Source organism: Botryllus schlosseri, chromosome 2, assembly GCF_051294905.1.
Source record: "Botryllus schlosseri isolate E-star chromosome 2, Bs_hap1, whole genome shotgun sequence".
Taxonomy (NCBI): domain Eukaryota; kingdom Metazoa; phylum Chordata; class Ascidiacea; order Stolidobranchia; family Styelidae; genus Botryllus; species Botryllus schlosseri.
Genome location: NC_137237.1, coordinates 1,316,961 through 1,335,055, shown reverse-complemented (window position 1 = coordinate 1,335,055; position 18,095 = coordinate 1,316,961). Strand labels below are relative to the sequence as shown.

Here is an 18,095-nt window from a genome sequence, read left to right as displayed (position 1 = left end):
ATATATATTATGATATAATGTATTGCATGAAAAGTACAAAATATTGCAAATATCGTCTATGTTATGGAATCTCTTTCATCAGAAGCACTGAATACTCTCTCTCAAAACAAGACCTAGCTATAGTGCGCGGATGCATCCACTCGCACGTATCACGGACTTTGTGCGCAGATCTTATTAGCCACCCTGTACACTCCTCCACGCATCGCGACCATCAGGCAGGGCGAGGCCCCTTTGAAGCACAGCCAATTTATGTCGTAGGACGTCATCATGACGTCACAATCGTCCATAACGTTCGTTTTGACTAGGCTTCCCCGAGTTGGATTGTCTGAAAAAGTGGAGTATTATAGAGATATGCGAAGAATAGGGATAGGAAATAGTATATTTTTGTCCTTTCTGTTTTTGCGACATATACACTGAGGCGTGATATAAATACACAAGATCTGTGCATATACACAACGAGTGCATGACGTGCATGTGACGCTGGCCAATGAAGGTGCAGAACTATACTTGTAAGGCTTTCTAAGACTTGCACCACCCCTCCATGCTATCGCGGTAATGCTGAGCGCCATGCGGGGAAGTCATGGATACCTATGTTACTAATCCGGTCATTGGTCTGACCCAGCCGTGGATCGAACCCACGACTTACCGATCAAGAAGCCGGACGTTCCACCGTTACGCTATCTCCTCGGAAAAGAGTTCCCGCAACAAATAGGCTCTCTCCGAGTTCCCAACTAAGTTGTGGAGGTTTATCTATGCTACTCGTCGCCTTGTGATTAACGTAAGCGATGGCTTAAAATATCCTAGAGCGGAAGTCTGCCATATGCTAGTCGGGAGATCAGGAATCATAATACGAGATATCGGGCTCATAAATGGCCATAGTAGCCAAGTCGAATCAAAATGAATATCAAATCAACCACAGCAACAACAACAACAAGGAGTACCTCCCACGACAGTTTTAATCCTTTGACAAGGATTTGGAATGCTTGGGTTACTTTGGTTGCGGATTACGTAACATCCTTCCGGCGCTTTTATCGACCTGTGGAGATAAGGATATAATGGACTATGGTGCTTAATAAATGTTTTTCAATGACCTGAGACAGATTTGTCCAAACTACTGTACTTTCAAAATGCGCAACTAGAACTAGAATTAACGACCTTAAAATCCGTAACTATTTAGCTAAAAAAAACACAACTAAAATAACTCATATTACGAATCATGCAGAATTGCAAATGAGCTAAGAAATATTGGAGCAATTGGCATTTCAAAAGGACAGGGTTTCGAGTTTGCAATACAAGGGATTTCGATCCCCAAAAACCGCCTATCGCCACGTCACTGTTAAGTAGTGAATACCCTGAGCTAGCAATGGCTGCTAAAACATTACACGACAGAGCATCGGTATCACGATTTACGCCAAACGACTGCACGTGTTTTTTAGTTGGTTAGTTAGTACTTTAGCAACCAAACTAAAACTACAGTAGAAGTACACACTTTAAAAATCTGCAACTAGAACTACAACTACTCCAAAACCAGTAATAGCTGACCGTCAACGAACTAGTGGTAGTTTGTACACGTCTGACCTGGGTACTACAACGCCCTCCATCCCTCTGAAACTCAGCTCTTGGTCGCGCGATACGAGCTGCGCCCAGGAGTTTCCTTTGCCGGTCGTCATAAATCGCGACGATATGCTGAAAATTAGGCGATAGCAATTTCGTCGCAAGGATAATGTATAAATAATTTATTATTAAATACAACTATAAAACGTCCTATTCATATTCCAATAGATAGGACATCCGAAAATTACAAACCTGATTTTTCCAAATCGTTCGAACACAAAATCAACACTTCCGTTCACTTGCAAACCGTCCTCAGTATAATTGTAGGAATATGATTTTGATGCCAGAGGCTGAAAAGTAGCGAATGATATATTCGGGAGATTTCGTAGTCTTTTATTGCTTCGCTAGCAAGTTATACATTGTAAACTAGGAATGCTTGAATGACAGTTCGGCTGCATCATGGCATCGTAATCATAATGAATGAAAACTTGTGGGCTAGGGTTGCATTTTAAACGAAAGGCGTTTCGTCCGCGTTTCATACGTTACGTATAGTCCTATAGTTAGTATATTATATACCAACGAAATAACTGCCAATCATCATAGGTCGCCGTCCCATGTAAAAGATCGCACCGACCTGTAAAATGTTCGTTCTGGTGATTCCTGGATATCTAAATTTATTCGAAAAGTCGCCTGGGAATCGCCGATTCTCGCTGCAAAAAGGGGATAGATCATTGGAATTGTGCAGAATGTGCACTTGCACGACGAAGAAATTTTGAAGTATTACAGGAGAACTGTTTAGTGCTAAAAATTGCAAGCTTGCTGTAATAATATTCTCGTGATTATGAGAATGAGCTCTAATTTGGTATGAACTAAATCTGATTCCGTTGCATTTCCTGTGCGAATCCAGTCATGCTAATTCTACATCAATTGAGAAGACACTGTGAAGCTACAATTCCAATTCTAGTCTAACCTGGAAAAGCTGAAGATTTCGAGTTGTGCAACCCTGCTCTGGCCAATATACCACAGTATTCAAGTAGGTTGTATTCACTTACTCAAGTACTTTTGGAGGTATACTACTACTACTACTTCTTCTTTTTTTCATCCCCCATCTGTCAAAATCATCAATTTGGGAGCCATTGAACTATACGATTCGGTCCTATGTTGCAATTAGCTCTTGACCCCGAGAGAGCGAGAGAGAGAGGGAGAGAGAGAGAGAGAGTTCTAGTCCCGGAGCTCAATCCGATGTTGCTGATACATAGGTCTGGTTTGCGAAACAAGAGTAGGGCTATACTCTATAAATATATTTTGTATCTCTCATGGCCGACACCTATATTTATTTCAAATTGTGATATAGACTCGATATTATTAGCGAACCGATAGTCGGCCGGGCCCTAGTCTTAGAGAGCATCGGCTTTGATCTCTACTCGCGAAGCGATTATTAATTCATATCGCTGTGGGCGCAACTAATTTGGACTTGGCGGTGACATGAATATTCAGTGTCGCGATTGTCGGCCATGAACGCCTTTTGGTTTACAAAATATGTGTGGAGGCTATTCGAATATTGTAACTGCATCATCCCGTCTAGACTATATGACATTGTCAGCGCACAAATGTAGTAGTTGAAGCTGAAGTTGAAGAAGAAGTTGAAGTGACACCATGAATTCCTCTTCAATTACAAACAGAAGTAGCAATTTCCAAGACATTAAAAACTGCTTCAAGCTGATGTCGAAAATAAAAGATCTGAAAAGCACTCCAGTGCTATGGAAAAGTGGAGAATTCGTGCGCTTTTAGCAGACACTTGGAGGTGGCGGCTCTCGTAGTTGCAAGTCGTATCTTCGCCACTAAGGCAAAATCCTCAAGGACGCTGCAAATGATGCAATTTTGGAAAATACAATCAGTTACCACGAAACAGGTGATCTTTCGTCCAGTTGTCACGACAATTTCACTCGTAAAATTGATGCGAGCATACCCCCAAACTACTTTCTACTCTACTATATCCAAATTGTTACAAATAGAAGTACGTAGTTTTGCTTAAACTGTTAGAAAGAACTGGAAGTAATCTAGGACCTTAACCACTAGAGTAGTTCGTGGAAGTAGACAAACCTACTTGAGTATGCCTACTTGAAAAAACCACAAGTATACTTCGTTACGGACCGCCTCTGGTCATACCAGTAAGGCGGATCAGTCAGTCAACAAAATAGTTGAGCTGGGCGCGGATCACTTGGCGAGGAGGAGCCTAGATAAACCTCCAACCCTTAGGTAGGAATTCTGGAATCGCCCTCAGCTGGCCTCGAACCCGCAACCCATTGGTGTTGCAGCTGTGGATTATACCACGACGCTATCTCGACACCCGTTTAATTTCAGTATTTGAAAAAAAAATCATCTCCTACTATTTATGCTCGATTCAGATTCGGGTGTACTCAAATCATTGCGTTTAGTCCAGCATGACAGTCATGAAATTGTAATTGAGCCTTTGTGTCAAACATTTAAACTTCAACTGCCTATAAAACGTATCGCAGTATACCTGCGTCCCCGACGAGGTTTTGATATTCTCGATTTTCGGGCGGTTTGTGCGTCAAACTCTGAAGCGGCCATCGGTTCGTCGTTTTGGGACCGGTCCCGGTCAAGTCGCGTGTGTGGAATTTTAACATCTATCGTGGATAGTGTCTGGAAGATATCAGAACATTTCAGTTATGTCGCAGATTCGGAGGTGTAAGTGTAGGCTTTCCGCTTTTTTAAATCGCTAATTCTTACAAATCGGTGCAGGAGCAGTTACGATGTCTCTGACCATAGATAACTAAACTACGGATAGATGCGTAGCTCGTTATTGTACGGTTCATCAAACAGATAGAGCGAATCCCGCTTCAAAATGATTGCAAATCCGCACTCTCAGCGAAAAGCTGTGTATTTTCACCCGCTTACCACCCCTAATATACGGGTGTGAATATACACCTGTGGTACACGAATCGAGTACAACATTTTAATCCAAATTGTGCATGCACACTGCACAGACTACCGTAGGATTGATTACCGCGAAATAATTCTAAGTTAAGCTCTGTTTTTTTGTACCACCCTTTTCTGCTCTTTGAGTGTGAATGCGTATCCCATTCAAAATCTGGTCAAAATCAATCACCAAATCCTTTCTTTAAATCCAAATCGGATGGGCGACCACATGATGTTACAAATCGGTATTGTTGCAACCAATCACAGCTCCGCGATAGGTCGTTGCTATGGTAATTGTCTTGCGGCGCCCCGATTGATTGTTCAGAACAATACCTATTTTCGACTTTTAAGGACAACTTTGAGGTTGTTGCAGTGACCTGACAAGATTTTAATGTATATTTGCGGAATCAGCGCGACAGCAGCTTTCGTTCAAAACTAAGGGTCGTAAGTAGGGTTGCATTTAAAACAAAAATCAAATTAATACAAACACGTTCAAAACAAGGCCCGTGTTTAAAATATGTTTTTTCATTGTTTTTTTTCAGCCATGACATCACGAATATTTAATAGTGACGTCAAAGTGGTTTGCCATTGACAGTTGAAAATGTAGGGTGAATATGGCTCCTTTGACGAAAAGGGCTTCCGATCACTGGCATAAACTGACCAAAAATATCTTTAACCAGGACTACATCGCACAATTTTTTTTCTTTTCAAAAAGGCATTTGTTTAAAACATGTTTTAAACTAAGTGTTTTAAGATACCGTTTGTTTTAAATGCAACCCGATCGTAAGCTATAACATTACCATTGTCGGATGAGTTAGTGTGTAATGGTGACGACTCAGTTTCGATTCCGTGTCGGGAGATTTATCTCGGTTCGTCTCCCCCTGCGTCGCTGTTCTTACGGTGAAAAAAGGCCCAGAAAAACACCCGATAAAAGAACGTACTCACAATGAATGGAAAGAGCAAGAACGAGCCGCGGAATAGATAAAAACATCGCAAAAGAACTGTGACATTGGACAAGGCCGAGTAGGATGCCAGTTTGAGAGACTGCAACTGTTCATTACATCGCATTGGGTCTTGTCGTATTGTATATTGTGTGTGTCTTGATCAGATGAAAATATAATCTGGCGATTATTGATTGATTACCATAACAGTGTACGAAGCTACCAGAAATTGCGAGCGGCCTCTGGTTGCCCAACCATATACTCATGTGTTAGGTATGTATCTGTGGGTTAGTTATCTATATTATGGCGGTCGTTTCAAATTGAATAATCTATATTTGTGGCTTCGTTTTTATACTTGATCATAAAAGCGAACATTAAAGAATATTAATCTCGAGTTAAATAAAGCAAACGCTATCGAAAACATGGCATCAGAACATTGTTTTAATGACGTAACTTTCCCAGGATAATCCCCAATGTGTGACATGCGTTGTTTGCAATACGAAATTCGACTACGTCGCTGTTTTCGGGGCTAGAAACCAATTGTCACCCCATCAATAATTCATGGAGAGCGCGACAATTCGTACGCAATCGCGGTGCGGCTTGATTTTTGTACCGTTTCTTATATCAATAGCTGACACATTTGCCATCTTTACAATAGAGCTACGCGCTGCGCTAATAAGGGGCTATACACTTACCTCTTTACCCACAGAACAATTCAACACCTTCATTGCCAACGAAATGATAACGCAGAATGACATTCGTAACATGGCGCAGGCATGAGGCGAAGCTATCTTGTTAGGAATATATATAATATATTTTAGGTAATAAATGTATCAGCATACCGGGGGAAGTATCATTATCAGCTGTAAAATAATTTGATGCATCAAAATAATTCCGATCTCTGCTTAGATCTCTTTAATAGCGATGGCATAGCTTCTAAGTCATACCAAATATCTACGTAGGCCTACTGTTATATATACTGGTCATTATCGCTCTGTTAAACTCTGTGTACTGATGATACGTAGATTATATTTGGAAGCTACTCATTTCTCCAGTGATAATCGAATTCATGCGTATACAGGTAACCGACTACAGCTCTAACGTTTCAGTTCACGTGATTCGTCATATTTGAGCAAGGAATGGGCTGCACAAGAGCCACTGATAAAATAAGCCTATAATTTAATAAAGAACCACCTTGTCTATAGTCATTAGTTAGCTTATTATCGGCATGGAATAGACAGAGTAGACTTTAACCTGAGGTGATGACCTTTTTCATTTAATCATCAAGTATATCTTTAGCCCAGATAACACCACAAAGCGAAGAACTTTTTTCTGCAATTCTGGGGGGTACGCGCAACCGCCCACAAAACTTGAAGGGGTCCGCGATAAAACAAAAGTTCAAAAACCCCTGCTCTGGTCGAAATTCTGCTATAAATAATTGCTTGTTCTCTGATCATATCTATTTTTGAGGATTTAACTGTAATTGATTTTATCAACTACCCTATACTCTGATATAGTTCAACCTCTAAACTAAACTTATCCATTCGTTCGTTCTAAATTGACTATACACTAATGCGTTATCGAGTGACTTCCAATCAGCTACTACTCAACGACATCGAGTCGCATATTCAACGCGAACTGTAGTATAAACCTTTTAACTCTCTTTGACATCTGGTATTTCTGCAAATAATCGTTACCATATTATTAAAGAATATGCATCCGATATACAGTTTAGCCCGAGGAGTATCCCCTTAAGAATCGGATTCCATCTCACGATCATTTTGATCTGTAAAGCTTTTAAATACGGCCGTATTCCCTGAAAGGATAATCGTCCGACGTCACGGCGCGCGGAACCGCACTGGCATCAACAGAAGAGCCGGATCGATGAAGCATCCTCCTGGGAAAATATCGCAGCAAATTTCTCAGGATAAGCGCGGAGATTACATGAGAGGGAGGACTGTCTGTCATAAATATTGATTCGTGCTTCATTATTTTGTATCGGGATAATATGCGACATTTCCATGCCTCGCAAAAGTCGGATATGCGTTCGCTAATTAGGAGATTTTGTGTAAGTTGTAGTCAAAATAATTGCGATGCTACTCAGTCTCGTTCGTGGTCGATTTCAAGAATCACCAGAAAGCATCTGTGAGTAATTAGATACCCATGCGATTCTCTTTCTAAAGACACCAGTCATTCTTTGCTATTTTTATTAAATCAAGTTAACATGTGTTCGTTTGAGCCTGGTACCTTATTACAGCCAAAATCAATGAATAGAATACCTCGATATGGTGAATAAATTGAGGTAAACTTAATACAACCACACACTCCAAGTTTATGACTAGCACATTAACGTGTTAGATACATCAAGATTAACATAGATGCTTGTTTGATTAGTACCTTAATGCAATCAAACACTCCAATGAGCTTCTTCGAAAATATGGTACAGGGTGATGGGAGTTATTCGCTGTGGAAAGGATATTTTACTGCGAAAATGAAGTGCTGATTTGGTCAATTGGAAACGATTTTATTTCTTTCTATACGCAGTCGGTTGCAAACTTGCAAACGATATACTGCGGTGAAGGGAAAGTGCTTTGCAGTGGAAAGCTGTCACTTTAGAATAACTGAAATTTTAATGAGAGTCGCGAACTCTTGAACAGATGAAATTCGGGCAATCGTAACTTGTTTCTCCCTGTATCAGGACAACCGCAACATCAGTTCAGTTCACTTTATTAATAATTTCATCGATTCGAAAGACCGCAAAATCGCGATAAAAGGAAGAGAGGCATGCAGATAACAAGAAGGAAGAATCGACAAAATGAGGTGTCTGACGGGAGGGTCCCGTACTATATTACAAAACGAAATCGCGATCAAAATATATTGGCTGAAAAACGTTTGAGAAAATCATATCACCAACTGCTTTCCCGGCGCTTGACATTGAATATTATGGATTATTCCATTTCAATTCCCCCTAGAGCAAGACCGTGATATTGGAATCTTTCGCGCGCTGTTCGATCGATTTCTCAAACAGGTATCGCCGTTTTCCCAATAAATATTCCCCGACATATCGGATGTTTGATTGCGCTCAATTTACATTCACTTTCCGGCGCGTTAATGTTACAGGGTGCGTTATCTACGAGGCTGTGTGGTGAAATCAGCAAGCTTATGTAAATATATGGACATGATAATAGCATGCAATTGCAGAATATATTCACATGGAAGTAAACCCGAGTATTTTCGACTGACACTTGTGATGGGTAACTCTGGGCAACAATTTTGAACGTAAAATTTGTTTACTTTGACTTTGCACTTGAGTTATGCTAATTTTGGGGTGCTGATCCCAAAAATGCCACTGGTTTTCTTCTATCACGTCAAGTTTTTGCCCTACGACATATTTTGAAATCGATGATGATTCAGAACGTAGAATAGTCCATCAACAAAAGTTATTGATCTGACATGAGCTTAGGGACTTGGAATAGAAATCTTCGGAAGTGTTAATATCCTTACGAAGTGAGAAAATCTTCATGCCTGTCTTCATGGGATCAATCATTATAATAATAATAATTGCAGTTTATTTTGTTTTCGTCCACTCACGATGGACCATGATGTCATGAGCAGATATAGGGGGATGACGAAACTACCAAGTGCAGTCTCTCAATTTAACCTCAAACTCGGCCTAATGGCCGATGTAAGCGTCCGATCTTTATCTTTCGGCTGTCTTTTTCAAAGACGCTTTCCATTCGTTCTTTGCTGGGCCTTTCTAATGAAGTAACATCGCAATAATGACAGCTGACAAAAAAATTCGCTGATTTATAGACGTGCAGTCAAATATTTCTATCCGAATATTCCACTTGATTATATCACCTCATACCGTCACTGTACGAACATAAGGACTACGCTATGACTCTTAAAATTATGGTTGTGTTTGTATGATGAGATTCAGGTATACGGCACGTAAACATTTTGAATAATTGATTATAGATAAAGAAGCAGTACATGGTATATTAATATTAAGCGCTCTCTTCGCTCCGATTACTCGAAATTTCGTGCCGGTAACTCATATCTTATGATACAAGTGTTGAGTAGTTGACATACAATGTTCTTTCCAATTCGCTACTAGTTGTTATGACGATTACCCCTGACGAGTGTCAGCCGAAAATATTCGGATTCATTTAAATATGAATATACTAATCGATTGTATATTGAAGTTCTGTACCTCCAAGAAGCTCTTCAGAAGCAGTATAGTGAAATTTGAAGGACAATTTATAACAGGGTTTCCCTGTAGACCTGTAATAAACGCCGTAACGATAAGCGCCAACCAAGCTGGCGGACTCGGTTTGATTCCAGTCGGAGGTTAATCTGGGATTCCTCTTCCCGCGCAGTCGCCGTTCATATGGCGACAAAAAAGACCCGAAGAAAGAAAGCACTCACAAGAAATGGAAAGAACTAGTAAAAAGGGCCGCGGCTTTGAAAAGATCAACATTGAAAAGAACTGTGACATCGGGCACTCTAGGCCGAGGTGGATTTTAGAGCAAAGGATCGCTACTGATGCGTGTCGTTCGACATCCTCCTATCTGTTAGTTATGTCGCATTGTGTCTTATCGCATTGTACATTGTGTGTAACTTATTCAGATGAAAATTATAACCCAACGATTATTGATTATTGATTGTACACTTGGTGCACAGAATCTATGACAAATTCGTGACTATCGTAATTTTACCACTAAAAATAGTTTTAATATTAATGCATAGCAGGGTTTTACAACCTAGGGGCCTATAAGCCGTTTTCATGGGATCATGGGAACATTCGACAAAAAAAACATTATGATCTCGAAGTCTACCTATTCGCAATAGGAAATCGCTTCTTGTACTTATGGTTCAGTAGAAAATCATGACGTCACTGCCACTTCTGACATAGTCCCAACGATCACTACTGTGACTATATATACCTCTGTCTGATTCTTACTTAACAGTTTTCAATTTTTCAGGCACTACTAAGCCTAGTATAGCGGCTGGTCGCTTTAATAAAGTATCTGCAGCAGTTGCTGTATTTTGAGTCATCAACCAGGCCTACATAAGTAGGTCGTGTACAGGCTGTAAGCGAGTCGAAATTCCTTAAATTACTTCTACTCCTACTTGAGCACCAACGATGATTACTTTGACCACATTTGTGCGATAGTATATTGTTCCTCTCAAGATTGCAAGCGAGAATACTCTCCTTCTTGATTACCAGGCATCTGAAACCTGGTCAGAGACTGCTTCCGTTTTTGGTCGCTTCCGAACTCGCCCGGTATCTCAGGCAGACAGAACACAGCGCCCTCGAAACGCCGCCTAGGAATATTTTCCGCTTCGTTCAAGTGATTGTAGACGCCGTCCGCTGTCGTCTCTGTATCTGGCTTTTCCTGTTTTAGATGCGAAATCCGGGGTTGTTCCGGAGCTGACAAGGTTGCCAAGTTAGGATTAGCGTCTGAGATCTTCTTGAGTGCTTTCGCGATGTTGGTAGCCTGTGAAACATCTTCGCGTGTTGTACTCAAGCGAAAAGTTTTGTCGCTGTTACTTTGCCCATTTTGTAATGCTTGAGTCGACATAGCGTCCGATAATCTCGTGAAGGCTGTCGTTTGATGTTCTCCGTGCTGGTACGGGATCAAGTCTGACAGGCGGTGGGGTTTGTGACAGCCCGCCGCAGGCCAGCAAGGCTCGCTCTTTCTCTGAGGCACGCGGTAAGATACACGAACCCCTTTATCGCACTTGGACACTTCCAGTACGTCGTTGACCTCTTCGTAAGCGCTGGCGTGGCGCTCAGGATGCGAAAGATCGCGGTAGTCTGAAGAGATGGCCAAAGTAAAATGTTAGTCAGTCATTGTATTGGAATCTTCATCAGATCGAAACGCCATGATATCGCGATATCAGGAATAGATGTGCGGGTGTTGAAACGACTTGAAGTATAGCCTTTTTGGTCGGACTTCATAGAATTATCTTATCCGGAAGAATACTGATTTTCTGATTAAAGCCGTTAATTATAGCAAATAAAGTTGGAGTAGATTTCGCGCGAGGTTTATCCCCAGTCCTCTGGGGGAACAATTAATCAAGCGAATTAGATTACCACGGTTAACAGTGTTTGATCAGACGGTTTGCATTCTCCCGGATAAGCTAACATTATGATCTCTGCCGCCCTCAATCAGACTCCCATTAAACCTAGAACAGAGATACTTGACCTGAGGTCCATGTATCTCATGGGAACCGCGGACTAGGCCAATGTTTAAACCGAAACAATAAAACTTCATCGCTCGTGTATCATATATCCTTATTACTGACTTAAGTCTGTATTTTGTCTTATTATAGTGGCCCCTCATCGGTTACAATTAGGGCTGGGCAAAATCGAGTACCTGAGTGATTGAATTCGGAATCTCGTATTATGCTTCGAGTCGAGTCGAGTATTAAAGTATCGCTCATTATGGCGTCACAACAAAAAGTACTATGTCAAAGTTCAAATATGTAACTTTTATGCCTCAACATAGAACAAAATGCCTCCGTCACATAAAAGATACATTGGTATTTTTTGACCATACAGATTTCATTGCACTTGGTGACAATGTTGTCGGATTATCATGGCTTTGGAAATGTGCTATTTCCAGTAACGTTCGTAGCTTTGTAGGGGAGACCGGGGACAATTGTAACACTTTTTTGGATTTTCCAACATTACGTGTTTTTCTCGTGGATATTTCATTTCCAAACTTTTATATAAAGAAGCCAACACCTCAATAGTTGATATAAAAACTAAAATGGAACTCAATCAATATTCAATCATAGACATTTTTGGTCGCGAAAATCGTCGCTCAAATGTTACCATCTCCCCGTACCCCGGAGCAATTGTAACGCCCATGCGGGACCATTGTAACAGTGTTATTTATAACTAAAAACAAACGAAATGAACAACAATAACGGGAGCACAAATTGTAGGCTATACTATCGAATTAAACTAAAAAAGAGAAGTTTGAACGTTTTCAGGCTACGCCCCATCGCATTTTTGGCATCTGAATAAATTATCACCCTTCGTTCGTTCTGCATGAGCTCAAAGTGTACAAGAAACACATTCGTTCCACCATCTCCCTACACATATTCGACCTCTTCTACCTAGGTGCTGTAGTTCAGCGTGCATGATGGGTTAGGCATTCGGTCATCTGCGAAGGTGCGAAACCGAGCTGGCCAAAATATCTTTGTTGAATGGACCGCTGATACTGTAGCAAAACGAGGGCACAACATTGTGTGGCATCAAAGCTAATGGTATTCTTCTGTTCCGTACAAAATTAAAATAAATTGTTCACATCAAATGACAAAATGTAAGTGGGCCGTGCTCAAAGTCAGGGTAAGAGGATTCAGTCATGGGCAAGTTCTTAAGTGACCAATGACCATTGAAGGTCGACAAGCCAAAAGTCGATCAACATGAGATAGGGTAGTAGAATCACGGAAATAACCGGACCCTAAGATTCACCACCACTTCTGTATGGCCGTTCCGACAGAGGATCATGTTTGAATAGGCATTTCCAGGTAGTGTCTGTTCTGGTATTGAACTTCTGGCTGAGGCAAGATTCATCTGCAGTAGATAAATGGTTATACCAACATATAAACACAGATATTCAGCATTGAAAAGATATTGTAACGGGGCAAAAGTAACAGAGTGTTACAATTGCCCCTGACACGCTCGACCATGATTAGTGTATCAGGATGGTGCCTTCACGGCGACGCAAGTCCTAGTTTATCTATCATCACGGTAGACTATGGTAACATTGTTCTAGCTACATACATTGCATTGTAACCACTTGAGGTTGTATTCTTCAGAACAAATTATTCCAGATCAGAAAATATTTACTCAAGGGTACAAAATTTCGTTTTTTTTGAAATTATTCCGGGATTTCGCGTCGTAGCTCAACGTAATTTCAGGTATATTAGAAGACATAACTACCGCATGTGCACTCAAAATATGCAGGCGATTTCTTTATCCTACTAGCGGCGAGGTCGATTGTTACATTTGCCCAGTGTTACATTTGTCCCCGGTCTCCCCTACTATATGTTTCTTATATTACGATACAGCCAATCAAGGTTTCAAGGCTTCAACATGGAAAATTAGCATCGAAACTGCAATTCTCGTTGATGATTTAACTTTCAGTGGTGAGGAGCGTATAATTTCAGTACTCGAAAAAATCGTACTTTACTACTCGACTCGAATAATTAAAATTAATACTATATTCAGATTCGAGTACTCGAATCATTGTGCCTATTCTTAGTTAAAATAGGCCTATAAATGATACCAATTGCCCTGATGACGGGGTGATGAAAATATTAATATATTTATAATATCTCACATGTATCAATACGAATCATTGCTAGTGTATTACATGTCCAAGAATAGCAATGGTTGTGAAGCTGTCGAAATAAACGTAATGGAGTTTTGGAAATGCGCTCTAACCTACATGCCACGAATTCTGAATATCAGGGTTGTCGGTGATGGTGCTAGTTAAGTCAAGTTATCGGCCAAGCTCTAATCTTTACCTTGTTTGTCCGCAGAGCAGGACACCAATTCGCTTGACTTTAAATGCGAGGGCCGAGATGTTTCATGCTCTGACTCAGTAGAAGCTATTTTTCGTGGCGTAACATCGAAGTGATTGTCGCCATCGTCCGCTTTGCCACCACGCCACTGTCCCATCGTGTCGTACGTGTCCTTGTCTTCTGGTTTATTGGAGCCTTGGACCACGTCGTAAGCAGTGTCATGACTTGAGTCATTGTCTGACTGTTCTTCGTTTGATAAGGATTGTTCGCTCCTCTTCGCCAATTCTGCTCTGTGTGGGTGAAAACTTTCTTAAACTCTGATTCAAGTCTGGGTTGTACAGCTAGATAACTCTAGTTGTATAATTAGACGAAATAATGCGAACTATTTTTATGCTGTAATTTTAATTCCAATCTAATATCTGGTTTCCTGAATATTTTGCAGAAGAACTAGAAACTTTTCAGCTTTACCGAATTAGATTAGAATTAGAATTATAGCTAAACCTTGTTTTGAATAGAATGATGAGCGTCATGATGAATGCAGTCAGCAGGAAGACCGCCATCGCGCCGCTCGCAATCAAGGCGATATTTGGCCTTTCTGTCGTCACAGTAGTGGTCGGACTGGTCGCCAGGGATGCGTCGAGATATTCTGAAGCTGATGAGCCGCTGGCTTCGTGCGTAGACGTCGCTAAGAAAAGAATAGAACGATACCCTGGTGATTTTCAGTACGGATGCTTAGTAATACTTGTCTGAGTCTATGAATATGAATATATATATACATATATATATATCATCAAACTCTCGATTCTACATACAAACAATCACTGTAGTGTCGTAGCATATGTGGTCAGTAATGAAGCATTTCTACTTTTGGGGAGTACTCAAGTAGGCTTTGACTACTTGCCCCTTTTAATCAAGTGATTGTGTTTTAGACTACTTCTATTTCTACTTGACAGTTTCATCAGGCAAAATATAGGTCTAGACCAATTACTTTTTTATTTACTTGCAAACTGTTACTTCTACTTCCACTTGAGTACCGACGGGGACTACTTTGAACACATCTGTATTGCAGTTGTTGTAGGGTTGTAATGACTCGAGTCACGACTCGAATTTAGTCCGACACGTGCCGCATATTTTTATTGACTCGACTTGATTCGAGTCATTTTTTCAATTTTGAAAATGACTCGACTCGACTTGAGTCAATTTGCGTTTTGTCTCAACGCGTACTCAAGTGATTGCGCATGACTTGACCAAGTCATATATCCATCGAGTCAAATCGATTATTTTATCTGTTTGAATAAACCCATCAAGAGGATGAGGTTGTCTCAATGTAGTCCTCCTTTGTACTCGAGTATACAAGTAGAAATAACGACGTGAATTCACACTCAAGAACAAGTAGAAGTATTTCGTTGTTGACCATATTTTATTGAGAATGAGACAAATGGGTATAATATTAATGCGACGGATTCGTTTCACCAGATCATAGTTGTGAAAATGAACTGAACATGACTTGAACTATAATAAACAGTGCGACTTGAACTAGGACTAGCGTCTCAACGGTATGAATCGGACTCGACCCGTTGCTCACTGACTCGGACTCGATCCTGACTCGGTGGTGAATTAAAAATAACTCGACTTAATTCAAAACTATAAAAGTAAGATTGACTTGTGCCACTGATACTTACTTAGTTAAAACCCTGTATCGACATCAGGGATTTTACCAGACCAATCCAAAAGCAAACCACTCACCCCCTGTTACCGTGGAGCTGCTACCATTCATCCAAATCTCAGCGATTGGGGCGGAACTATGTTCGTCTGCAGTCGGAGTCGTGAGCTTTTCGGGCGTGGATGTAGCTGACGGTGTTGTCGAAATGGGCGATTGGTCGCTGCTGTTCGACCACGCAGTTGTAGCGACTCTTGAATGCGCATACGACAGTGTAGTCTCATCTGCGTACATGAGAAATCAGTAATGACTAATCAGTAGAGCACTTTTTCGTTGCAGTCAAATCCGTGGATAGTTGAGTTATTTTTCACAAAAGTTGCAGTGTAAAGTTACATTTATTTTTAACACAGTTGCACTAAAAAGTTGCATTTGTGGAAAAGTTCCTTGAAATTATTAGGGCATGAGATACTCGAATCGTTCCGCATCCATGGCACTGTAGCGAAACTCAGTGTTGACCCAGTGAAAATAAAATTTTCGGCAGTCTAGCGTGAATGTACGTCAAATCAGAAAGGACCTCAAATGTAAATGACAGTGAAATAATCAAGCAATCAAGCAACATTTCTATGAAAAATCGAAAAAAGTTACATGAAAAATCAAAAAAGTTACTAAAAGTTGCATGAAAAAATGGCGAAAAATTGCAAAAAGTTGCAATATAAGAATCCACCAAACAGCTTAAAACGCCATACTACATAACGTCTGAGTATATAGGAAGCTGCCGGAAGCTGTACAAAAAGTTGTTGTTTTTTGAAAAACTTGCCCTACTAATCAGTCCATGGCCCACTATCTCGCTACTTGATTCTGCACTGTGGACCTAATAGACATTGGTTGTCAAAAAGATGACAATATACAACTAGAGTTCTATGTACATACACGCTGTTGAGGAGATATCAGTAGCTTCTGCTGTCGGGAGAGGAGACATCGTGCCAGGACACATATATGATCATGTAATTTCGCGTAACCCGATAAACCTGCCAGTAAATGCGACAAAGAATTTAGTTCGCGTCAAAGAGTATATAGGTCACTTGATGGCTGATTTGGCAACTAGAAAATGGTCAACTTTTCCAAATTTGAGTAGAAATACAACGATAGCTACACAATTCTTTTTAAGATTAGATAATAATTAGAATGACTGAATTCGCAAATATTTGGATATTGAATTCAATTCCTCGTTAGAAAGAAATACCACGATAATCAAGCCCAGTTCATATCAAGTCGTAGTATTTTCTCGTAAGCATGAGAATGTTTAATCTCTTTACGCTAAGCTCGGCTCGTTTCGCACTTTACAGTTCTTCCGTAGCATTTTAGGAGAATTAGATTAGAAATAAAACTAGAGAACAGATACATTTCACATATTAGATTCAAATTAGATTACCGGTATTTCTCTCCAATTAGTCTAATTATTTAATCATCTCTAACAATAGAATTATCTTGGTGTCGATGTCGGCCTGACAAAGAACTCTAGCCTTCACCCCGATATTCACAATTTTCAGTGTGCAGGGCTTACACCCAATGTTCCCTCTAATTTTTCACGAGTCTGCACGCACTCACGAACTCACTGCACGGTCCCTGCTAGATGCGAAACAGAGGACATTTGTGTTGACTGAAAAATATAAAAGGCAATTTTTTTGACTAGACTCCAACATTCCACGATTTTTCCGAAACTTTGACGTTCGCTACGTCGGAGTACTGCCGGTTTCATCGCATTTTAGGAAATAATTTCCACATTTGTGAGTCGAAAATGGTCGTCAGTTTGCTCGGATGATCATTGTGCCTTCTGCGAAAGATACAGTGATAATTTCTTGCGCGCGGCTTAGAGGGAACATTGCTCACACCCCGTGCTTAATCGAGATTCAGCCGTAGAGTGGATCAAGTTAAAAATCTGATATCTCGTTGACTAAAGAGCCCCATTTGAAATCTTCACAAACGAAGTTCTGTAGTATAGTTATGATCATTAAGCCTTTAGTGCAACTTATCTCATTATAAAGACTACTCCAAGTCGTTTCGACACCTTCCTATCTTTTCATTGTATCTCAGTCTTGTGGTGTTTTAGGATGATAAAATTATCAATAAACTGATACTCTATCGCTCTACAGGTCTCACCTCGAACTGAAGTGCAGTCGCGCTACGTGGCGACAGGTCTCATCTTCCCGATTCCCCAACACAAACAAATCATATCTTTCTCGCGTTTTGGAACGAAAGCTTTCGTTTTCAACCGCGATCGAGTTGACACGTTTATGCGACCATCTGCCGCTAATAAATACTAATTGTCAAAAATAAGGTCTTGTTCTTTCGTCATTAAAAAAACGAGGGAGTTACGTCCGCATAAAACGTCCGAAGATGTAGACATTGTACAGCCTTCGTGTCTCGCGAAACGCTACAGTATAAGCAAGAAC

The 18,095-nt window shown here is 40.5% G+C and overlaps 2 protein-coding genes across 2 annotated transcripts; both read right to left on the bottom strand.

Moving 5' to 3' along the window:
- LOC145432900 (uncharacterized) lies at positions 1-6,752 on the bottom strand. Its single transcript, XM_080309733.1, has 7 exons — positions 6,134-6,752; positions 4,079-4,221; positions 2,189-2,264; positions 1,807-1,904; positions 1,579-1,686; positions 942-1,036; positions 1-325 (listed from the first exon to the last, which is right to left on the bottom strand). The coding sequence occupies exons 1-7, from the start codon at positions 6,203-6,205 to the stop codon at positions 150-152; spliced, it is 768 nt and encodes a 255-aa protein (XP_080165859.1). The 5' UTR covers positions 6,206-6,752; the 3' UTR covers positions 1-149.
- Positions 6,753-7,487: 735 nt separating this feature from the next.
- LOC145432922 (uncharacterized) lies at positions 7,488-16,146 on the bottom strand. The gene is made up of 3 exons (XM_080309761.1): positions 14,484-16,146; positions 13,986-14,272; positions 7,488-11,259 (listed from the first exon to the last, which is right to left on the bottom strand). Exons 1-3 carry the CDS (start codon positions 14,540-14,542, stop codon positions 10,628-10,630), a joined length of 978 nt encoding a protein of 325 aa, XP_080165887.1. The 5' UTR covers positions 14,543-16,146; the 3' UTR covers positions 7,488-10,627.
- Positions 16,147-18,095: the final 1,949 nt, after the last annotated feature.

Bases quoted from the DNA above. Each gene is read 5' to 3' on its own strand.
- LOC145432900 (XM_080309733.1), bottom strand. From the start codon at position 6,205: ATGTTACGAATGTCATTCTGCGTTATCATTTCGTTGGCAATGAAGGTG. The intron at 1,687-1,806 runs GTTTGTAATTTT...CCTAATTTTCAG, and splicing joins GAACGATTTGGAAAAATCAG to CATATCGTCGCGATTTATGA. The intron at 1,037-1,578 runs GTCAGACGTGTA...TTATCTCCACAG, and splicing joins GAGGGCGTTGTAGTACCCAG to GTCGATAAAAGCGCCGGAAG.
- LOC145432922 (XM_080309761.1), bottom strand. From the start codon at position 14,542: ATGGCGGTCTTCCTGCTGACTGCATTCATCATGACGCTCATCATTCTA. The intron at 14,273-14,483 runs GTTTAGCTATAA...TCACCCACACAG, and splicing joins ATCATTCTATTCAAAACAAG to AGCAGAATTGGCGAAGAGGA. The intron at 11,260-13,985 runs GTAAAGATTAGA...CCATCTCTTCAG, and splicing joins CTGCTCTGCGGACAAACAAG to ACTACCGCGATCTTTCGCAT.